This window comes from Emys orbicularis, chromosome 10 (genome assembly GCF_028017835.1).
Source record: "Emys orbicularis isolate rEmyOrb1 chromosome 10, rEmyOrb1.hap1, whole genome shotgun sequence".
Classification (NCBI taxonomy): Eukaryota; Metazoa; Chordata; order Testudines; family Emydidae; genus Emys; species Emys orbicularis.
Genome location: NC_088692.1, coordinates 84,875,045 through 84,898,575, shown reverse-complemented (window position 1 = coordinate 84,898,575; position 23,531 = coordinate 84,875,045). Strand labels below are relative to the sequence as shown.

The following is a 23,531-nucleotide window of genomic DNA, read 5'->3' as shown; positions in this document are numbered from 1 at the left end:
TGACAGAAGCATCTATAGTTTCTCATCACTTTGCTGGTTTAATTGAGGCATTGGTAACTTTAAACCATACAGGCTAATTGATAATGGTGGATGACAATTAGCATTTCTTCATGTGACACAATTATGCAAAACACATTAGTGATAACAGGAGTTGAATACAGTCACTTTCAGGGGGTGAAAAGCAATATAAGATCATTTCAGCTTCCTCTTTTGATAACAGTTTCACTTCCTGTTCTCTTTACCTTTTACTGGTTTGCAGTGTGCTGTCCTAGTCCCTGAATCCTGCAAAGCAAACTGTACCAATGGACTCTTAGAGCCACATGGAGTCCCTCTGGTTTATGTAGGACTTCACCATGAGTTCAGAGATCACATTGCAGAATTAGATGCTTATTTATAATGTGGCAGAGTGGATATTCTTCAGGATTGCTGTGTAACTGGTAAATGCTTTTCCCACTGGGCACAGAAATCAGTTTATTGCTCTTTCTCCAAAGAGTTTAGGGTGAAATTCCCCTCTGTTTAGAGGGACCAACTCAAGGCCTGTTCAACACTTACATCCCACTTAAGCCCTATTTTGGGGGTGTAAGAAGATCAGCACTGGCTCTCTCCACCGGGCTGAATTTCACCATCAGGGTCTGATCCCACACCCAATGACAAAGCTCCATTGACTTCAGTGGATTTAGGATCAGGCCCTTTCATTAATAATTTAGCCCCTGATTCTGCAAAAGACTAATAATACTCTGACTCCTGCAAAAATTGCCTGGGATCTTTAATGACTACAAGTGGGCAGAGCCTCCGTCTTTCATCTTATTACTTCAAGAGGACGACTTGCAGTGCATAACATTTTAAACACCTGTGTGGGGTCTTTGCAGGATTGGGGCCTAAATATATATTAATGCATATAAATATATTAATAGAAATCTTTATTTGAATTTAAGTTTCACTAAGCTTAGTTTTCATAATGTTCAATAAGCTTACAATTGGTTTAAGTAAGTAAAATATAACTACCTTAAACCCATTTTCAAGTTCATTTACACATACTGTATATGGAGATCACATCGTCTTGTGCTGCCCAAATGGTAGTTACACCCAAGCCTCATACCGATATTGGGCAGGATATGATTCTATCTTCTAGCATCACACTGATAATCAAAAATACAAAGTAAAGAGCAAACATGGTGAGCCCCAATAGTTTGTTCATTTTCCATTTAGATAGAGCAATTGAGATGATCACAAACAAGAGCATGAGAAAAAGCAGAACAATTGCACAAAACAAACCATTACTACTGACAGCAACTGAGCCGAGTCCATTGAAGATGGAATAAAGGAACCAAGGAACTGGCAAGCTGTAAGTAAGGGAAAAGCAGTTTAAAGGAATGCTTAGAGGAGTTCATGCAAAATTGAATTTTATACATAGATCTAAAGCAATTGGTATCAAGAGCCATGCAGAAAAACGTCATGTGCAATCTTCATTCCGTTGTTTTATCTAAAACGGACTTCTCTTGCTTTCTGCCCTAGGAGGTGAGTTTTGGGCTAGTACTCTGGACTGCTTTCATCCCGTTCAGGAAGCCAGGCTTGGAGCTTGTCTTGAGTAAAGTCACACTGGAAGCCTGTGCTAGATGGGACAAAACTTGGATCTCCTACCGCCAAATGCTGAGCATTAGGCCAAGAGATCTTTGTTTCTCTCCTGAAAAACTGCTACTGGATGATCCCAGTGTAGCCTAGGGAGGGGCATACTCAAACTGCTTCAGAGCATGGGCTGCATCTTCATAACCTTCCACAGACCACTTTCCCTCCCATGTCTATCACAAAACATCCCTGCTGCAGCAACACTAGCTGCTAACATAACTGAAATGCAATACATGTGATCTGCCCTGCTTTGGGGTGGGGGGGAGGTGAAACCTGATCCCACCATCTCCTCTTGCCACGCATTTCATCTCTGCTCTCTTTCTACTGTCCATCTCTGACTCCTACTCCCATCCATGTGCGTCTCTAGTGCAGGGGTCTCCAACTTCATTGCACCACGACCCTCTTTGGACAATAAAAATTACTATATGACCCCAGCAGGGGGGACTGAAGTCTGAGCTCCCGGTCGGGGAGGGGGGCAAAGCTGAAGCCATGAAGCCCAAGGACTTCAGCCCCAGGCAGGGGGCCTGTAACCTGAGTCCCGATGCCCAGGGCTCCTGGGCTCCAGCAAGTCTAAGCCAGCCCTGGTGACCCCATTCAAATGGGGTCATGACCCACTTTGGGGTCCCCGACCCACAGTTTGAGAACTGCTGTTCTAGTGCTTGGTCTCAGGCTTCTCTTCCTCTCCGTATGCTTTCCTGCTGACTTCTCTTCTAGCCTTGCATGTGCTGCCCAGCCACCTAGTTTCCCAATACGTCCGCTCTTAATGACAGGTCAGGGCCTACTGGCAACTGGTGTTTCCTGTCCTGCTGCTGGCTTTGCTCCTGTTTCTGCAGTCCAGCGGCCCCCACATTTCTGCTCCATACGGGCTATTCCCTTCCTGTCGGCAGTTTCCGGCGGCAGTTCAAAGCTGTAGCACAGCCTGGGCTAGCTATGCTTCCTTAGCTGGCCTGCTGCCAGTTCTGTCTCCCCGGGGCAATCAGAGGTGGGCCTCTGGGCTCCTGACCTTTTCTTTGCCTTTTGGGGGTTTTGTTTTAGGGCAGCCTGCTTTGTTCTCTCTTCCTCTTGGACCAGGTATTTAGCAGCATGTGGCTCAAGCACCTCGGCCAGCTTTCAGGGATGGCAGAGCAGCTGCGCAAGCTCCCGGCGGACCCCAAAAGGGGCTCCATCTTGTGAGGCAGCTTCAGGGCCGGCTCCAGGCACCAGCTTAACAAGCAGGTGCTTGGGGCGGCACCTGCGGCAATTCGGGGGCGGCAGGTCCCTCACTCCTTCTAGGAGCGAAGGACCTGCCGCTGAACTGCCGCCGCCAATCGCGACTTTTTGTTGTTGTTTGTTTTGTGTTTTTTTTGCTTGGGGCGGCAGAAATGCTGGAGCCGGCCCTGGGCAGCTTTAACAGGCTCTACAGAGGGCGAATTATGCCCTGCCTGTTGTCAGCCAGCTGACCCTAGGGCTGCTAGGGCACGGAGCTTGGGGTCGGACAGGCAGCTTGGGACCTGTATCCCCCCAGGAAGCTGCGACTCCACCACAGAAAAGCGTGACCAGGAGACATGGAACAGAATAGGGAGCGGCTCTAAGGACTTCATTCAGCCAGCCTGGAGGACGGGGAGTCCTGGGGCAATTCAGGACCTTAAGGACAAGGCTTCTGGCCCCACCCCACATCCTGAAATGGGTCCAAAGTGCCTTGGGGATAGAAGCAGGGCTCACCATCAGCACCCCTTCCTCACAGCTTGAGGCAGGAAACTGGCAGTGAATCCCCATCCCCTGGCCTGTGGGAGTGTGAGCCTACAAGAGACGAATCAAAAGGAGAAATTTCTAGGGGGCTCAAAGCCCTGTGCAAGGCTAGCCGCAAAAGGGCCTGTCGTAGATGGTATCTGTCCTTTGACTCAGACACCTCCTCCTCTGCTGCGGAAGGAGAGCTAGCAGACTGATTCTGAGCAGGACATGGACAAAATGCAACACAGGTTTTTTTTCCCACTGAGAAGTTTGTAACCACGTGCAAAGAGGTTATCTCCACACTTGAGTTCCAGCCTGAGCAGGCCCTTGAGCACAAGCCTCAGAGCAACTACCTCACTGCCAAATCCTCCCTCGAGGCAGTGATTCCCTGCACCCATCCTTTTCACGTCATGTTTTCAGATTTTTCTCTAAAGAAGAGCTAGTAAAACATATTGATCAAAAACTATCGCTGGGCTGTGTCATGCTCTAAGCTACACTAAATGTGCAAGCCCCTTTCATTTTTTTTAAATGACAGAACTATTTAATTTTGGAAAAACAGCTCCTCAGTGGGTACCACAGTCTGTCTGATTTTAAAATTAGCAATATCAGCTGAGTGCAGCAGATCTCTAGATCCTATCATATAAAAATGCATCAAACTGTAACAGGATCAATGCAAGTCGTATTACCCTAAACCATTAAAAACAAAAAAAAACCAGAAATTAAATTTTAAAAGCGGTCAGTTAAGAAAGGGAAACATTCTCAGTTAAAGGAGGGACGTGGTCCTTGTCTCTCACACCTTGGGGCTGAAAGATGAAATGTTTTTGAGGCACGCTGAGATCCTCGGGTAAAGCTGCTGCTATTTATTTTAAACCACATACTCCGGTTCAGCGGCACTACGGCCGCTTAGAGTAAAAACTTATACCACTTAAAACGTCTTGAGTTCTCACCCTGCTGCAGTCCCTGGCATTGGGTTTTAGTTCTAAACTCTCTCTTTGGGTCAGGTTAACTAAAGAAATCTGTTCCAATGAATGTGTGTCACTAATTGTCCAGCTGTCCTTTAATTTGGTTTGTTCCCAACACGAAAGTAACGAGTCCGATTTAGACTGGAATAGAAATGCAGCATTTTCTACTTCAAACCAAACGTGACTCTTAACATGGGGCTAGTACTTACCCAACAGTGATGTCAAAGATGTTGCTGCCCACAGAGCTGGAGACAGCCATGTCACCCAGGCCTTTACGTGCAACAATAACGCTTGTGATGAGGTCAGGGATTGAAGTCCCTGCTGCCAGGATTGTTAAACCCATAATTTCCTCCGAAATCCCAATTGTTTCTCCAACCTAATAAACAGCAACAATGGTCCTTAGTTTTGAAACAAAGAATGTAATTAACCCTTTTCATTCCTGAAGGCTTGATACTGTATTTGGGTTATGATTTTATTTGAAATCCCCTTAAAGACTGCAGCCTAATTCTGCTTTTCAAGATACAGGATGGCCTAATTCTAAGGCTTCTTTTGATATGAAATACTTTCTTTAATGGAAATCTATTTCCTTTATCCCCTTCTAACTGCAAAGTTGTGCCTCAGAGACCAGACCAAGTGGGAGCGTGTTCAGTTGCAGCACAGCACACCTCTGTCTTGGAACATCTCCAGAAGATGTGGAGTTATCTTTCCTCTCCAAATTTTAAAACTGGCCCAAATCATGATAAATTCTTTATCTGAGTGGTCTTCCTAGTTAGACACACAGTCCCATTTGCTGATTGACATCTGTACTGTGGTTTAGTGTCCACAATTTCTGTTGATTCGTGGTTTGATTAACTATAAGATAGATGTACAGTATATCACCAAATACATATTGTAGGCCCCAGTCCTGCAAGGGGCTGAGTACCTTTCACCTCTCCTTGAATAGCAAATTGATATTAAGGCAAGGGGCATTAAGGGCACTCAGCATCACGCTATATCAGACCCTATATTCTTAGAAATTTAATTAGATATGGTTAAAACACTTATGTCCCCCATAGAAATATGCATTGATAAAAAGACAATGAAGATAATTGTCAACTTGACAACATTTCTTCCACTGATGCACAAACTCCCTTAGAAACTGGGGGTGGGGGCAAGAATTAATCTTTGTCAAATGAAAAAGGATGAAATTGAACATTCTCACTTGGGTTCTCCCAGAACAAAATGTCTAGAGTTAATTGGATGGCAGTATCTGTAAAGTCATTGAAAACAAAGGGTAATATCTATACTACAAAAGCACATCTGTGCTGCTGCCACTGTAGTATAGACGCTTCCTACATCGACAGAAAGAGTTCTTCCGTCAATGTAATCCACCTCTCCAAAAGGTGGAAGGTAGGCCAGTGGAACAATTCATAGGCTGACCTAATTGTGTCACACAGGGTGCAAAATTTTCACAGCCCTAGCCATGTAGCTAGGTCTATTTAATTTGTAGGTGTAGACCAGGCCAAAGGTGTCTGCCACAGTGGGGCATTTTCCCCCGCTACTTGTTTTTTGAACCACTCTTTGTTTCTAGATAGAAAAAGAACCTCTTACCTGATGTGCCCACCACACCATGAGGTAGGAAAATGCTGCAATCCAGATGATGGCTCCTAGAAATGTGATGGCAAAGAAGTTTCTAGACCTCTGTTCAAAGCAAGTTTGAAAACGGTTAGGAGTCTGATCTTCCCAACAGCCTGATCCACCCTCCATCACTTCACCTCAGGCAATTATTTTAACATGGCCCCATAGTCTCTGGTATCATTTTGTTTGATTTTTCACACCTCTACTAGGTGCCCAGTTTTTGCTGATACCTTGGGTGGCTGCTTAAAACAAGCTGCACCGTGCTTAGTTTTCAGTCCACGCTATTTTATTGCGTTTCATCCCACCGCCAGTATTTTTTGCAGAGGCCCTTGCATCCTGTCACGTGACTGTTCAGTGGGCAGACTTCACCCTCATTGCTAATGGCCTGCAGCCATGTAGTAGAGCAGCAGTTCTCAAACTGGGGGGCGGGACCCCAAAGTGGGTCGCGACCCTGTTTTAATGGGGTTGCCAAGGCTGGTGGCTCAGGTTACAGGCCTGGGGTTGAAGCCCTTGGGCTTCAGCTTTGCCCCCACCCTGCCAGGGGCGGCGGGGCTCGGGTTTCGGTCCCCCCCGCATGGGGTGGTGGGGTTCGAGCGGGCTCCTGGGGCCATATAGTAATTTTTGTTGTCAGAAGGGGGTGGCAGGTGCAGTGAAGTTTGAGAACCGCTCTAGTAGAGAAATGTTTGATATAACCAGTGCCACTAGGTGCTATGACTACACGCTGCTAATGAAATGCCCTGGATCTAGACAGCAGTAGTGTGTAGTAAGTCAGTCTCCTATCGGTTAATGTACTCTATGGCCAGTGCTACGCAGGCACAGAAACAATTTTTGTTTATTTCTTCTTTACATTTTTCAGTGTTTGCTTTAAAAAAACAAAAGTGCTGACGTGGGGAGTGACGTTTTCTAGCTCTGAACAGGTATAACGAACGCAGCACCAGTGCAAAGCGGCCCACGCTTCCCTGCCAATCTGCCTCCCACACAACATGGACCGACTCCTTGGAGAGGACAGAGGGTAGCTCAGGCTCTGGGCTCGTTCTGTTGTTAGCCTCTCTTCTGCCTCTGCTAGCTGAGAGTCCCAGCTGCAGTGGTGTTTCTGTCATATCAAATCTGGGACTGACACAGCCGCCGCAGTTTCCTAGAGGAGTCTCTGCTACTCGACATTAGCCATTGCTGGCTGGTTTTGCCTTGTAAAATTCAGGGGAAGGTAGAGAAGAATATCTGCTTTCAGTTACTTCTCACCTTTGAGAGCAACCCCCGTCCCAGAACAGGGGCTCCAGCTCCCACTACCATCAGTGGGAAGTAGGTACATAGAGGCCCGAGCGATCTATGGGGAAAATAGAGACCCCATGGCTCTGTTGCTAATAAAGCTTTATCCATCGCAGTGGCATAAAGAAAGTAAAATCTTACTGGGTTCCTAACGTCGGGCACTGTGAGCCAGAGAGGGAACACAACGGGCAGGAGGAAAAGGTAAAGAGCTTGTTTTCTCCGGGTCTCTGGCCATTCGAGGGATAACGGCTCGTCATTTTCTTCCTCCTCATCTTCATCCTCACTCTCCTCATCACAATCTTCCTCCTCCTCAGAGCTGCTGCCTTCTATATCCGGAGAGAGCTGTGACCCAAAAAAACAACCAACCCCCCCAAACACATTTTGAAACAACTGCATTAGAAGGCTGCATTGAGTGTGTGTGTGTGTGTGTGTGCAGTCACACACACACAGCTGTGGATGACTGTGTGTTCCTGTCCCCCAGGGCAGAGATCTAGTTTTTGATGATCCCATTTGTAAATATTTGCAGAACAGTCCGTCCCCCAGGTCACTATTACGTGACCACATTGTGAACGATCCTATCTCAGTGCAGGCGCCCAGCGAGGCTGCAGTCAGACTCCTGAATATCTTAAGTATGTGTATTGCTGTAGTGCCCAGAGGCCCTGGTCACGGATCAGGACCCCATTGTGTTGGGCACTGGACACACACAGACAATACATGTTATCTGGCTTTCAAACCACCAGGTCTTCAACACAGCAAAATATCCTCATCTCTTTCAAGGGGCCACCATCCCTTCCCTGGGTCAGGGCACATATCATTAAAACAAAAAGAACTGCCATAGAGGACGACACAGTCTTTGCTCTAACCAGTTTACACAGGTTGTGATACCCTCATTTCCACTGCGGAGTCACTTACTCCTAGAGCAGTCTCACCGAAATCCATGGGACAGCTTGAGGAGTATAGCAGTATACTACGTAAGGCTACCACAGTCCACTGCTGTAGTACCTCTGAGCCTGGATTTGACTAGAAGGAGCATTTTGGGGTCTTAGCTGACTGGGTCTAACTAGTGACTCGTGTTAGCGCTCTCTGTTGCCACTCAAGATAACTTGTTACTACAAGGACGGTCTATTTAGAGTGGCTAATGACTTGAGTTGGGTTGTGCCCTCTTTCACCAGACACGGCACTGAGGTTTTGGCCTGGGCTGAGCTCTTGTTCCACGTGGCTCCAGTTCACAATACCTGCCCGCCAGGTGGTGTGTCCACATTGTGTTCATCCTCCACCACACTGAGGTTGGAGTCGCTGGCAGGCGTTTCTTGAACAGTGGTTGCTAATTCTGCTTCCGCTTTGTTCTCTGCTTGAAAGGATAAGAGAGAGAGCTGGGCCCAGCAGTAAGAGATGACCTCCCCACATCAGAGTGCAAAACATTTACGTTTCTGACCCCATAAACTGGAGCAGTGCAAAGCAAGCTCTTTCTGAAGGGTTGGAAGGTCAATCTATTGTTTGTTCCCTCTGATTATCCTACAGATACACCCCAGTTATAGAGTCTGGCCAGCAAAAACAGGGCACAATCAGGCCCGCTAACCTTAGACGTAAGGTTGTTGCAGAAGCTTTGCCTCGCATCTTTGTGCTGGGGCATCACTTATGTAATACCCATGCGGTTAAAGGCAGATATAGTGAGGGGAGGGAGTGCTGATTGGCTGATCGCTAATGGACACAGAGTTTGAGACTTCTATTAAAGCCAGCCTCAACAACCAGGCAGGATGCAGGGCTCTGCTTCCTTCTTTCCACCATGACGGGGGCATTCTCTAGGGGCTGGTGTTGTTCAAGTTTTCTCAGAAACGACTGTTCTGTCTGCCAGACTTTAATCCCTAATCACCGGGCACATGTCCAAAGAGAAAAGTGCTGACACCCGATAACACAAAGGAAAAAATCCCCAGACTCCTCTGTGCTGGTCCCTCCAGGAATGTAATTAACCCATGTAACCGAAAGCAAGAGAAACCTGAAAACAGCCGCTCCGAACAGTGCTGGACCATGGATATTGGATAGTGGCGGGAAGAGGGGCATTGAGTCAGAGAGAATAGGATCTTGACATGCTGCTGTAATGTGGCTTAGCGAATACGTTCTGGGCCCATCTATATAGCCAAATCTGCCAGGTCAGGGGATCATGTTATAACAGGATCATACCTAGACTAGTATTGTAGGATGGTTTGGCCTGAGCTGTGCAGGCTGAACCTAACTCCCTTATAATGGTCATAGTGATCCTGTTTTTACAACCTTGTACAAATGTGAGGGCACGTTTTCAGAAGCTGTCCTTGGCATGTGCCATTTGGGGGTTGCATAATGAGATGCACAGAAGTGGGACTTCGAAAACATCTGGCCCGAGGATATAGCACAGTTTGGTAACATGGATAGGATGTAGCCTAGGCCCATCTATACAGGAAAGATCCTGTAGGGGGCAGAGCCTCACCTGGGGTAAGTCAGTGGAACTATGACAATTTGCTGAGGATATGCTCCCAGATCTTCATTTAGAGCTTTACCACAGCTTGGTCCTCATCTACACAGACAAGACCAAACTATGTTATTACATGGTTAGGGCACTCCAGTGGTATAGCACTGTGCCTGCGGAGATGGGCACTTCAGTGTGAATTTTACCCATCCACTTTCAGATGGCTCCAGCCCCACGAATAGCACAGATCCATGTTGCAGCGCTGGACAGCTACCTCCTCTACAAGTCTTAGCTCAAGCAGCCTATGAATCACTACTGAAATACACCTCTACCTCGATATAACGCTGTCCTTGGCAGCCAAAAAAGCTTACCGTGTTATAGGTGAAACCGCGTTATATCGAACTTGCTTTGATCCACCGGAGTGCACAGCCCCGCCCCCCGGAGCGCTGCTTTATCGCGTTATATCCGAATTTGTGTTCTATCGGGTCGCGTTATATCGGGGTAGAGGTGTAGCTAAAGCCAGCAACTATTCAGAAGACAATCGCACGGGACATTTCATACTGTGTGCCCCCTCACAGTCACGCTGCCATGTTCCCGTCGAGGAGTCAGACCCAGGTCCCAGGCGAAGGCTCTTTTGTTTGTTTTAAAGAACAAATCCCATTTGCAGCCCCTCCACCCCCACCGGTGTCTTAGTGACGCATCAGCATCCAGCGGCTGAATGTAATGGCACAATCTTCCCTTCTGATTGAATAGCCCGTCTCATCCCGGTCATTTCCATTTGGATGCTTATTTCACCAATGCACTCCCAGGGCTCGGCAGGAATTAACTTGATTGCCAGCTCTTGGTGCCGGTATATATCCCAAGCGTTTGCGGCTGCTTTTGCACAGACAGCTGCATGTGATCAGTGCTCACAGAGTGGAAATGTGTGTTGCACGGCTACATTTCATGGGCAGCCCCGGACCTGCAGCGCTGGTGGGGTGAGCACGTACAGTGCAAAGCAAAAGGACACTACAGGCAAATGGTGCAGCTTGCCTTGAGCTCACCTTCCGGTTTCACTCCTTGTCTGACCTGAGAGCCTCGTTTGCCCGTGGCCAAGTTGCTCATGATGTCAAGCTTGTCTTTAAACTTTGCTGGGAATGAAAAGAGGGACAGGCCTGTCATCAGGTGTAAGGAATTAACTCCCACCCAATGAGCCTTGTAGTATGGGCTGCAGTCAACCCTGAGACCCAAGATGATTTCAGCTCTAGAGTGTTGCTAGCTGACCAGGATTGTTATATTGTAGTCTCCAGGCAGTTAGCATTTCAATAATTATCCCTGAGCTCTTAAAGGGTGGTTTGCCTGAAATCTAAAATAACCAGCTTTGAAAAAAAGTCTAGATAAGATGTGTGGGGAGAGAGGGAGCAGGGCGTTCCTTCCAGTGCATCAGCATGGCCGATATTCAATACTGCAGAGCGAGCGGATGCGGAAGGAAGGCATTTTGAGGTAAGATGCTGTTGTTACCTGAGTAGTGCTGACTTTGCTCAGTTTTTGATTACATGAAAACTAAAGCAGTTCCTCCTCCTGTCATGTGACTGGAGATGAGGTTTGGCCAGTGTGCCTGCAGCCTGGCCAACCCAGGGCCTGGGATGAAAAATGCTCTTTACATTTCATTGATCATGAAGACGACAAACTCCTCTGAGTCCCTGTTAGGCCCCTCTTCACTGCAGTGTTAACTCGTGTCATTGGCTTGTGGATTGGCCTGGCCCAGTTGTGAGCAGCCACACCACAAAGCCTCCTCCTTGAGTTACCGTGTGCTCACGGGCACTGCGCTCCCCCGTGTGGTGCTAGGACGTCTGGGGGTACAGCCCCAGGTTCTTTGCAGTAAGCTGAGCTGCTCTATAATTCTTTCCCCGTGAATTGTGGGAGAACCTGGCTGTCCTTCCGGGCACACTGGGCATTGTGGGAAGGCATTGGAGGACTATCAGCATTTGAGTGATTTACCAAAGTGGGGAGGTTACTAGCCCCAGTGAGAGCAGCACCTGGGATCTTGGTGCCAGCCTGGGTTGAAAGCACCTCTAAGTTCCGGTGAGAGGTTTTGAGGGTGGAGGGGACTGATTAACATTTCAGGTTGTTCTGCAGGGGATGGTGAGAGGATAGGGCTGCTCACATGCTCATCCGGTATTATCTCTCACTACTGATCACAAATACAGAAGGGTTTCCTAAGGGTGAATGTTGTGAACAGTCATTTTAATAATACTGGGCCTGATCTTGGGACAAGAACCTATCTGCGTGTTAACTGGGAATTCTTAAGTAATCAGTATAATTAATACATAATCCATAAATCAGGCAACACTAGTGTCTCAGGTCACGATCTCATAGCACCTGACACAGGCAGCTGGATGTCAGAGTTGGTTGGGGCATTTTTAGCCAAATGATATTTCAGTGAGAAATGGGACGGAGGGGGGGAGTTGGGAAAATTGAAGCCGTGTTTTTAGTTTTCCAACCCACTCTAGCTCTCATCCCCCCGGTACAGATGGGGAAAGGATGAGTCAGAGCTCAGAGCCAGACTCCCTGCGGCCTTCCCCCTTGTATTGTCATTTAACCATGTGCAGAGTGGGTATGGAATGCTCCAAGACTGAGCTCCCCCATTGCTGTGCACAGATGCAAACAGCTGGGTGCTGTGGCAAATGCTCAGTCTCGCTCTCTAACCACTAGACCACCCTGTCTCCCTGACACTCTCCCGGCTGCTAGTGGAGATAAAGCACTTGCATTGCAGAGGGGTTGGATCAGGGCAGCCAGGCCCCAGCCCTGAACGGGACTAAGCTGTTGGCTCCCTGCCCTTGCCTGAGCTAAAGCTATGGAGTCCTCTAGGAGTGGAGTTTGAGGGCATCTCTCGATCAAGGTAAACTCATTAGCTTCAGGCCTGACTGGCCACTGGCCAGTTTGCATGCGCTCAGCCTCAGTGATTTGAAAGTGGGACATTAATTCTCCTGCCATGCGTTCCAAGGGGGGGCTGTCATTGGCCGAGGAGGCTGCATCACCTGAAGGCTGGTGCAGGGAGAAAGGGTAGTTGTAGGTTAAGTCTCTGTCAGTGCTCTGGCTTATTCAGCAGCCTCGCTCCACCATCGCCTTGCCCCCATTTATCCTGGCAGTGCTGTTCACGCTGCCCGCGTTCAGGACTCCTCGCGGAGTTAAGGCTTTGGCAGTATTTTTTTTGGGGGGTGGGGGGGGGGAGAACACACTAATCGAGGTGGGCTATCAAGATACCTCACTAGGCCCTGAATAATCCAAAGTAACTGAACAGTGGGGGCCGGTTAAATTCAGTAAGTCCTCCATAAACCCATGGTCCAATCCAGGAGCCATACTTGTGAGAAAGACACTGTTGGGAAAATACTGTGATCTTCACCTATGTTATTGATCCTTCCCAGACTGATTCGTCTCCGCTGATGGCTAGTGGTATGGTTTCCAATAGCAAAGCAATACACAAACCCGCTGCAGAATGGTTTGTTTTCTCCATTCCAGGTGGCAGCTTCTTTCTTCCCTTCAGCACATGTGGCACTATTGTTTGCAAATTACCCATGAATCTGAGCTTTGTCTCTCATGGAGAAGCTATCAGTTATACAAGGTGGCAGGTAACTTGTGTCAGCCTGTGCATTTCAGCAGCCTAACAACTACTAGAAGATCAGTGTCAGCTATCCCGCCCTCCTGGTTTGTTTGTTAATTTCTTGTATATTCCTCTTTTGGAACTGGCTTCAAGCATTCCACGCCAGGAGATCAGCATGGCCTACTGAGCCTATTGAAAAGAACTGGTAGCCCTGATTCTGTTGTTGGTCTGCATCCTCCTCCTGCCTGGCTGTAATGCTCACAGGGCCAAATGCAGCTGCGGTGTAACAAGAGGAAAACCCCCTGAAGTCACTGTTGATCTGTTTCTCTTCAATTGCTAGTTTAATCTGTTTAGCTGCATTCTTTTTTCTATAGTGCCTGTGACTCTGACAGACCCATTCGGGTCAGAGCAACAGGCCAATTAACTTATGTGTGAATATCAAAGGAATGTTAAGTGTACTAATTCGCTGGAGTGTTCATAGGGGTCAAAGGAAATGTGAATGATATTGTCTGCACTTATCTATAACCTGTTGATTGCCATCAATTTACATTATGTATATCCCTGTACTTAATTAACCCTAGATCAAAAGTAGGTGTTAGTATCACTTCTGATACTGTTTCATGAAGTTCACACATCAAGTAAATTCTCATCTTAATACTTTGTTATACATGCCAGATAGCTGCAATTATATATTAGAGGCAAAATTAGCTAGCGCTTTAATTAACATTTTGAAACCATACCTACAGCCACTGGGAATCCTGGGGCACTATGGTGCCACCTCCATAACATAAGGGGAGAGGCTGGCATCATATGGAAAACACCAGACGTTGCATGCTGGTTGGAAGCAAGTTGACCTCAGTAAGAACCGAAGGCCTCGGGTTAGGGTTGTAATTTTAAGAGAGTTGTGTGTTACCAAAGTAAGAGCGCTCAGCCTTCCAAAGCACATCAATGTCAGATTTACCCTCAGCAATCTCTACATTGCTTATTTTATAGCCTGGTGAAAAGAAAACATCTGGCTAAAATTCACGGCACCATTAAACATCAGCTTGGAAAGGTGCATTTTTATGTGACCAGTCATCCTTCATCTGCTGGGGAAACTGTTCAGCGCCACAGCCACAACAGATCTGCTGAATTTGTCCTTGCTTGCCTCTTCCCAGGTATGTTTAATGAGTCTCGGTGGTTTTTGTTGTTGTAATAACAGCTCCCATAGCACATCAGAAATGGAGTGCCATTTCCCCCAGGCACAGGGCCCTTGATCAGAGAGAGGACTGAGCTTGGGAAAGGACTCCCATTCTGAAATAATCATATGCACACTCTGCTGCGGATCAGCTCCTCAGCTGCTGTAAACTGGAATAGCCGAACTGATTTGAATGGATTTTCACCAGCCAAGGACCTGATCCTGTGTATATCGCCGTGAGCTTTGCCTGCATCCAGGCTACAGAACAGTGTCTAATCACACAGAGGTGGGGCATTAGCTCACCTTCGGCCAGGGGGTCCAGGGTGCGGATCATGAGCTGGAAAATGGTGGTGCGCATGTGGCTGTTGTGCAGAGAGGCCGAGCTGCCTCCTCGCTGTAAGGATGGCATGAGCTGTAGAACAGGGTGAATGTACAACACAGCCATTAATCCCAGGCCCCTTCGCTATTTCCCCACAGTCAGACTATTCCTGTCGTTCATTACTGTCTTTTAGTCCTGGTGAAAGCGGGATTGACACCCCAGGAGACTGATGTCCCTGAGCCAATCAGCAGGGCCAGGACAGGCAGCAGCAATGCAGGTTTCCCATCCCTGCCTCACTAATGTGTCTCAGCCAGCTCCAGGGAAGAGAGAAGAGTTCAGTCTCCATAGCCTATCCATGGCCTCTCTCCAGAGACTGCCAACAAGGAGGTTCCTAAATTAGGCCCTGATCCAGCAAAGCATATGCTTAAAGTTGAGCACATGCTTAAGCTGTTGGCTGGCTTGGGGCCTTAGTTCCAGTTATGGTGGTTTATCTATTGTGGACTTTTGTCTGCTCGGAAGTGGACTGAGAATCATCAACATTAATCTGACCAAGCCTGCCTCTCTGCTCAAGTTCACCGTATCCCCGAGAGTAGCATCAGATTACAGCACTGGGCTATCCTGAGACAACAAGCCAGTTTCTGCCTCAGTTTCCATTTGCTCAATGCCCATGGCTGCTCCTGTTCACAAAGGCAGAATTTGGTTCGTATTTCCTTACACCGAGAAGAGGACACATCCTGAAAGGAGTTTGTGTCCTTTCCTTTCCTGACCAACAGAATGGTTTCTGCTTGGTGCATCTATTTAAATTCAGGGCTGGTTCCAGTTGCAATACATCCAGATCCATATAGTGTTGCACAGACTATTATATCCACTTACCTCCAGTCTCTTGCTGTCGTCTGAGTGCTTTGCTCCATCCCTTGCAACTGACCCATTGCCTTGCTACATGGAAACAAGAATATAAAATTGTGGGAATGCCATTAGTTCTTCATCAACCTGCACGGATGCTGCCCTTGCATGGAAGTGTCTACAAATCTCTGCCTATGAGGTTTGCTCACAGAACTGGAGTCACACACTTGCCTCAATGGGGAGGAACTCGTGGCCACATAGAGGAGTAAAGGGAGTGGCCTGGAAACCCTATAGATCCCCAGGGTCTGTGAGCAAGATAAAACACAGTCGTATGGATCTTGTGCCAGACCCAGGATGGCCTCCCCTTCTGCAGTGCTTCCTGAGGAGCTGGATAATACTGCCTCTGTCCCCAGCATCTATGCCTTACCCATCTTCTGAGAGGGAGAGCTGGTGCAGAGGGGGTTAACCCTGCACTGTGCAGCATTGCCTTCCACACATGGAGTCTGGGATCACATTTCTTGCTCATGGCTGGTTCCAGCACCTATACAGTCGTCTGCTGTCTCACAGCTAGAATTCTCCCTTAGTTCAAAGTGCAGGGGCGTGTGCCTTGGGTGCAGAAGACCCCATGTTTGATTCTTGCTGTTGACCATGGTGTGTGTATCGATGTATGCATGCAGCTGAGGTTACATAGGGGTTTCCTATGGGAAATCTGCCATGTTCAGAGGGGAGCATAATTCATGGACTGGCAGCTCCTGGGCCCCACACTGACCCACCCTCGAACCATGGATCTCCAGCCCCCTCTTGCTCCCTTTGTTCAGCTTCTTTTAGGGGAGCAAGAGGGGGTTGGAGATCCACAGTTGAAGAAAGTAGCAAAACTCCTTAGAAAAAACTCTGTTTCCCATTAGATCAGGTTGTCTTGCAGTATTTGCGCATGTCTCCTGATTTACGTGGAGTTCTCTCTGTGCCCCTCATCCCTTTCAGTATCATTCTTTGGTCTCTGCTCCTTTTCAAATTCTGTACAGAAAAGGTGCGATGATACCACAATTGCACATAGTTTTCATATACCACAGGCGTCAGTAGCCTAGACTGCTCAGCATCTAGCCCAGGGGAGGGCAAACTACAGCCCATCGGGGCTTCCAATCCGGCGTGTGGGATTGCCAGCCCTGTGGCACAGCGGGGCCTAAGGCAGGCTCCCTGCCTGCCCTGGCCCCGCGCCACTCCCGGAAACGCCCGGCACCACATTCCTGTGGCCCCTGGGGAGGCAGAGGGCTCCATGCGCTGCCCTTGCATGCAGGCACCGCCCCACGCAGCTCCCATTGGCCAGGAACGGGGAACTGTGGCCAATGGGAGCTTTGGGGGTGGTACCCGCAGACGAGGGCAGCGCGCGGCAAAGCCGCCTGCCCCACCCCACCTCCAGGAGCCACTGCCGGACATGCTGGACGCTTCCGGGAGCGGCACAGGGCCAGGGCAGGCAGAAAGCCTGCCTTAGCCCCACTGCGCGCCGTTGCCACCCTGGAGCCACTTGAGGTAAGTGGCACCAGGCTGGAGCCTGCACCTCTCCTGCACCCCAACTCCCTGCCCTGAGGCCCCTGCCGCAACCTACACCCCTCCTGCACCCCAACCCCCTGCCCCAGCCCTACATTCATGGCCCTGCATACAATTTCCCCACCCAGATGTGGCCCACCCCTGATTTAGCCTGATAGGCGAAAGGGAAGGGTTGTGATCCTCATATTGTTTAGATTCAAACAACCAAAGAAATGCTCCTGTTAGCTCCTAGAATGCACATTTCAAGCCAATGTGTCTTCTATGGTTCCCGACTGCTAATGTAGGCCCTGAATCTCCACCACTGAATGGGACTGAATCATCTAGTTCCCACTAATGACAGCTGAGTGGAAAATCCCATACATCTCTCTGAAAATGCAGAGGTGCACCTAATGGATACAGTCTGATTTGTTCTACAGTTGAGCCCCCTTTGAATGGATTATGGACTTTTCCTTGATTTCCCCCTCACTTCCTAATATTTAGATTACGTTCCCTCACCTTTTAACAATCATCAGTAAGTAAAGCAATTGTCTTAACCAACAGTTGTAGTTTTGAAGGGATTGATTAGGTTGGTCTCATGCACCCTTTCCCAAGGAGGCTCAACCTTTCCTTGTTCTTTAAGTGAGAACAAATAGTCCCAACGAGGCAACAAAACAACGAGGACACTAACCTTCTTTGTGTCTTCAGAAGCGGCTGCCTTCACGGTATTTCTTGTCTTGTTCACCTGTTCCTTCACCCATTGTTCTAAGTGAACGTTCCATTTCATGGTGAGCACATAGAGGATGTAGGCACTCAACAAAAGGATGCTTTCCCACCAAACAATGAAGCTGTCTAAGAAAAACAGGATGAGCATCAGTAAGTCTAGAATGTAGAACGAGACGTCTCTAAACAAGGGCCACCAGGTCAGGTGGAGTATCTCCCTCGAGAAAAGGGCACAGGTGCCAATGACAAAAAGAATATTAAACACCGCCGAGCCTACAATGGTGCCAATGCCCACGTTGCTGTGTGAGATGAAGACACCTATGAGAGAGGTGAAGAGTTCTGGTGCTGATCCGCCTGCTGCCATGAAGGTGGCCCCTGCCACATCATCGGAGATCTGCAACTTCTCCGTGATTACATCCAAGGCGGGGACAAAATATTCATCACACACTATGGCCAAGGCCACAAACACATACATCATGCCAAAGATGTGAAGTATGACCCACCCTTTCCTGCGCTCCTCCAAGCTAAAAAGGTCTTCAGGGTATTCTCCATGGGAGGGGGGTGTTGGGTAACTTCCCTCTTCATCCAGGTGGGTCAGATTGACACTTCCTAGGGGTGGGGTTGCATTCACAGATGATGTGATGGGCATGGTTGGCGTAGGGTCCACATATACACAATGCCTTATCTTGGATGCTGTTGTTCCATTGTCCGCGGCAGTGGCTTTGTTGCTGGAAAGGTCCCTGGTGGTCACTTTCACTTGATCCTCAGGCTGAGATGCTGTCCAAGGTGCTGAACGAATTTTAGGGCCACAGAGAAACTGATAGATGGAAAAAGCCAACACCATGGCCAATAGGAAAAGAACCCGGTTCCTCTGAAGCCTTCTCCTCAGTGGTAAATGCATTTCCCGAATGCTCACAAATCTGATCAATGTTCCTGGAGCCAATGGAGACTTCTCCTGGTCACCAAACTGCATTTACACCTATCATTGGGAGTCTCTTGCTGCTCCTAGATGTGGGGATCTCAACAGGACCAGAACTGCATGCTACAAAAAGTGTAGAATCCTACAAAAGAAGAAGTTTTAGTGTGAAACACATAGTGCAAGGATCTCCTGTCACCTAACTCAACTCAACGCATTATTAACTGGCATTATGTTTGCATTATATAAGATGGGCCCAAACTGGCAAATTCAGATCTAGATCCAGCTTTCAACCCCCTCATTTCCCAAAGTTTGGGGCTGTACAGATCTGGCATTTTGGTTTGGCTCATTATGGAGATGAGCCAGCCACAACATTCAGCTCTGTATCTGAATTCTGCTCTCCCCCATCACTTCGTCCCACAAAGCTCAGGGTTCTTCAGATCTGGGTTTTGATTTGGGTCCAACGGATAGTTTGTAGCACTCTGCTCAGTGCTTTATAAGCATATAAGTCAACATGGTCCCTGCCCCAAGGAGCTTACTTACAGTCTAAATCACTATAGAAGATTAAGTACTAAGGACGAACCCAACGTGTTAAATCCACTCTACATACAGGCCAGTTACTTACCTATATAAGCTTGACACGTTGCTGGAAATGTACCTGGCAATTGCTCTAATATCTCCCAGCTAGTGCCACTCCACAGCTCCCCAACGTTTGCACTCTCACGAGATACAAACCAAGCAAAAGGTGATTTCTATGTTTGCTTTCAGTTTGAGAAAAGCAGAAGGCAAGGCCTGGCTATAGTAAAAACAAAAGTGCTGAGCATTCATTTGTTACTATGGCTACACCTCTTCAAACCTACTGTCCAAATTAGGACTGGCAAAGTGGACTAGTTATCACACTGTCTGTTTGGGGATAATTAGCATATCTTCCGTACTTACAGAGGGAGCCAAATTGTAAATACCAAAGCAACAGAGACCTGGGCTATGGCAGTACAGAAACATTGATGTGGGGGAGAATAGCATTCACCTTGTGGTCTGGAGTTGGTGTATTGTATCGTAAACTATTATTTTGAACACAGTATTTTCAGAATGGGATTATTATATTAAATGAGGAGAGGATGTAAATAGAACACAACTCTAAGCCATTCACTAAGTTGTTCTTCAAGCCCACGTACTCACATATTTAAAACTTCATAAGCTAATCAACTTAGATGTCTAACTAGGGGAAAGGAAGGGACAGGTGCAGATGTTGCTATCTCTGTTTTAAATACTTGGGAGGTGCTCAGAGACTCCAGTGATGGGGGGCTACAGAGAGAGAGAGAGAGAGAGAGGTCGATCATATAAATCCTATTCCTGGTGTCTAAAAAGTACCCGTGCATGTGCATACCTTAACTATAGGCATGTAATGGTACAGTCAGCTGTATTCTTCAATAAAGTGTATAGAAGTAAAGGAAATTAAGTCACCCTTCATAACACAACAAAAAAAGCAAAATAAAAGAAAGAGAAGAAAAATAGAGAACAGAAAAAGATACCTGAACTAACCCCTTATTTAAACACAACAATTTACTTCTCCTCTCCAAAACGAGCTACCTAAACAACTTTTGCTTGTAAAGGGCAGATCATCAGGTGATGGAAATTGCTATAGCTCAATGACTTTAATACGTTCTGAGGATCTAGCCCTTGTTTTTCCAGTCTCATTGACTGAACACCATTTTAATATTCTTCTATAAGCAGAGTATTTTCTCTTACAAGTATTATTCAAATCCATTCCTTTACCTTGTGATCAGACTGTCTTAGCTAATAGAGATCTCTCAGGCAATCATATGAAGCTCCATAGCTTACCTTCAAAAATGATGTTCAAGAGGAACTGAGGTTCCATTGCTAACATTTAGTGCTGGAGGCTTCTTTGACATGTAGCACCCAGAAAGGAGATGAGTTATGGGTAGAAGCAGCAGAAAATTATCCCATTTTTGTTAGGTCTCTCCCAGCTGAATTCTGATAAGAGACAGGGTCAGATGTGAAGGGCATATTGCTGGAGGAATAGACAATCCAGTTTAATACCTGCAGCCCGTAAGAAGATTAAATAGTATTTTATAGGTTCGGGACTATCTCTGAAGCAAATATCTAAGACTATGGGATGTTCTCAGTTTCAGAGCAGGAGATAATCCCCACAATGAAACACACAATAACAGCAACAACCCTGAGATAGTAAGATGCTACCGAACTTTCCAATGGCAGACTTCTGGGGACAGAGCCTCGCTTGCCATCAACTGTCATAGTTCCCTTGGCTTCAAGGAAGCTATGATAATTTACACCAATTGTGGATCTCCCCCTGAGGTACTTGCCATTAGCAGGCGGCTTTGTGCACAGTTTCATTTTATTGAAGCATTGCACATTGCTAGCAATTATTTCCCAAATCAGAATTTCTGTCAGCAAAAACACTGCTAGAAGCTAAAGTTCAATAACTAACAGAGGAAAATGGGCCAGACCCTCCATCCCTTTTTTGCTACAAATTAAATCTGCTTTGCCCCTGAAATGGCTAGTTGAGAATTCTGTCTGCTGTAGTGGCCCCTACAGAGCCACCTCCAGCATGGGGGTCATGGACAGACAGAAGGAGGCATGAATGGAACACCCCTATGCTCTGGCAATTCCTGGCTGCTGGAACAACCCCTGGGGGGGGGCAGCATAATGTATTTCATGTGGGGGGTGTCACTGGCACAGAATGGCTCCAGGCTTGAGGGAGCATGAAAGCTCTGGTCAGATATTTCATTGTTCTGCATTAGGGTGAAATGCTAAATGCATTGCAATCCATCAGCAGTGTTGCTAAACGGAAATAAGTAAAAGGTGATTTGGGGGGCTTAAACTGTTTGTTTAAGGGGGGCATTGTTCTGTGCTAAATCTCTTCTCTGCAGCCCCTTTGTCTGTGTGGACAGAACCTGGGACATGCATGGAGCCCCAATGAGGCACCATGCAAGCAGGTCAGCTTGCATGAGTTGGGCCAAAGATTGTAAGATCTTTAGGGCAGATGCCTGTCTTCCTGCATGCCCGGGTAGCACTTGGTACAATTTTGGCTGCTTTAGAAATAGTAAGAATTGCTTGCCATGATCATCTCTCCTGGCACTAGGTCTTTACTGGTTGTTAAGTTCAGTGTTGGGATTTCTTACTTCATTCTCAAATCTGGATTTCTAAACTGTTCCCATAAATATGGCAGGTCACATTTTAATTGGGGTTTATATGGTGATGTGGCCTGCAGGGTGGCACTATGGGCATACTATACAGCTCCATGTTTATTAGGGAAGTGAGAACTTCTTTCTGCTTCCCAGATGAATTTTTAGGGCTAGGGTCATCTTCAGACCACATTCCTTCTCTTTGCCTATGCGTGAATCCAGTTCTTTAGTTCACAGCTCCTTTTAGAAGATTTCTCCAACTGCCTGTCCATGGCACAATATCAGGAGGCTAAGGTAATCCCTTGAATATTAATTGCCAAGAACATGATTGAAATATATGAAGAGGATGCTGGGGGAAGTCACGGACTGCCGTGGGGAAGGAGAGACTGCCCAATGCAGTTTTCTGTGGCTGCTGGAAAGGAGATGCTTATGTGATGACCACCATCTTGGCTGATACTGAGAACTGAACTGGGACCTCCAGCCCTAAAAGCATAAATTGCTACAGCTTGAGCTATCCAGCCTGGTTTTATGATGGTGCTATAACAGACTCACACTCTTTTTGGCTCCGGCACAATGAGGGATTCATAGCACACACTGACCAGTGGGTTACATTTACCCATCAGCTAGCGTATAATCCCCATGATTTGTGACTCTTTGTGGTTCAGTAATAATAATACTCAGCTCTTATCTAGTGCTTTTCATTGGTAAATCTCCAAGCATTTTACAAAGGAGGTCAGATCAATATCCCTATTTTACAGATAGGGAAACTAAGGCACATGGAGGGTGAAGCCAAGACTAGAACTGGGTTTTTTGAGGTCTGGTCCAGTCCTCCAGTGTAGGCCCCTTTTGTATGCACCAACCCCAAGAGTTTGAGCCTACTCTCCATTATCTGGGTGTAAATCATGATGTGACTTGGCAAATCATGCATTGTACATGTATGCACAAGCCCTGTAACCTCCTGGCCTGATCTGCCAAAGTGCTAAGCACCTACACAGCCCATTGACTTCAGTGAGCTTTGTTTGTGTTCTGCAGATCTGAAAAATCATGGCCTGGTTCCAAGATGTACAAAGTTGTTTAGTATTAAATTGTAGAGCAGAAGGCATGTTGAGCTCCCTCTGCTGTGTGACAAGAGTTCTGTTGGAGTGGCACAGTTAAGGATAATGAAGAATTCACACATTACATCAACCACCAGCACAATCCATACCAGACAATAAAGCACACATATAGGGCCCCCCTAAAGTCAAAATACAAGTTTTGCCAGTGGCTTCAACCGGAGCAGAGTAGGAGCCAGTCCAGGGGTCGGCAACGTTCGGCACGCGGCTCGCCAGGGTAAGCACCCTGGCGGGCCGGGCCAGTTTATTTACCTGCTGACGTGGCAGGTTCGGCCAATCGCGGCCCCCACTCGCCGTGGTTCACCGTCCCGGGCCAATGGGGGCGGCGGGAAGCCGTGGCCAGCACATCGCTCGCCTGCGCCGCTTCTCGCCGCCCCCATTGGCCCGGGACGGCGAACCGCGGCCAGTGGGGGCCGCGATCGGCCGAACCTGCCACGTCAGCAGGTAAATAAAACTGGCCTGGCCCGCCAGGGTGCTTACCCTGGTGAGCCGCGTGCTGAACGTTGCCGACCCCTGAGCCAGTCCATAATATAAGTATGTAATGTG

General features: G+C 47.5%; 1 protein-coding gene across 1 annotated transcript; it reads right to left on the bottom strand.

Moving 5' to 3' along the window:
- Positions 1 to 1,093: 1,093 nt before the first annotated feature.
- On the bottom strand, positions 1,094 to 18,763 carry SLC24A1 (solute carrier family 24 member 1). Its single transcript, XM_065412261.1, has 8 exons — positions 17,759 to 18,763; positions 15,577 to 15,639; positions 14,688 to 14,796; positions 8,417 to 8,529; positions 7,323 to 7,523; positions 5,889 to 5,978; positions 4,508 to 4,674; positions 1,094 to 1,343 (listed from the first exon to the last, which is right to left on the bottom strand). The coding sequence occupies exons 1-8, from the start codon at positions 18,761 to 18,763 to the stop codon at positions 1,094 to 1,096; spliced, it is 1,998 nt and encodes a 665-aa protein (XP_065268333.1).
- Between the last annotated feature and the right edge of the window lie 4,768 nt (positions 18,764 to 23,531).

Excerpts from the sequence above, each read along its gene's own strand:
- SLC24A1 (XM_065412261.1), bottom strand. The coding sequence starts at position 18,763 with ATGCAGTTTGGTGACCAGGAGAAGTCTCCATTGGCTCCAGGAACATTG. Across the intron at positions 7,524-8,416 it reads ACACACCACCTGGCGGGCAG|CTCTCTCCGGATATAGAAGG; the intron begins GTATTGTGAACT and ends TTTGGGTCACAG. Across the intron at positions 5,979-7,322 it reads TGCCCGACGTTAGGAACCCA|AGGTCTAGAAACTTCTTTGC; the intron begins GTAAGATTTTAC and ends TGCTTTGAACAG.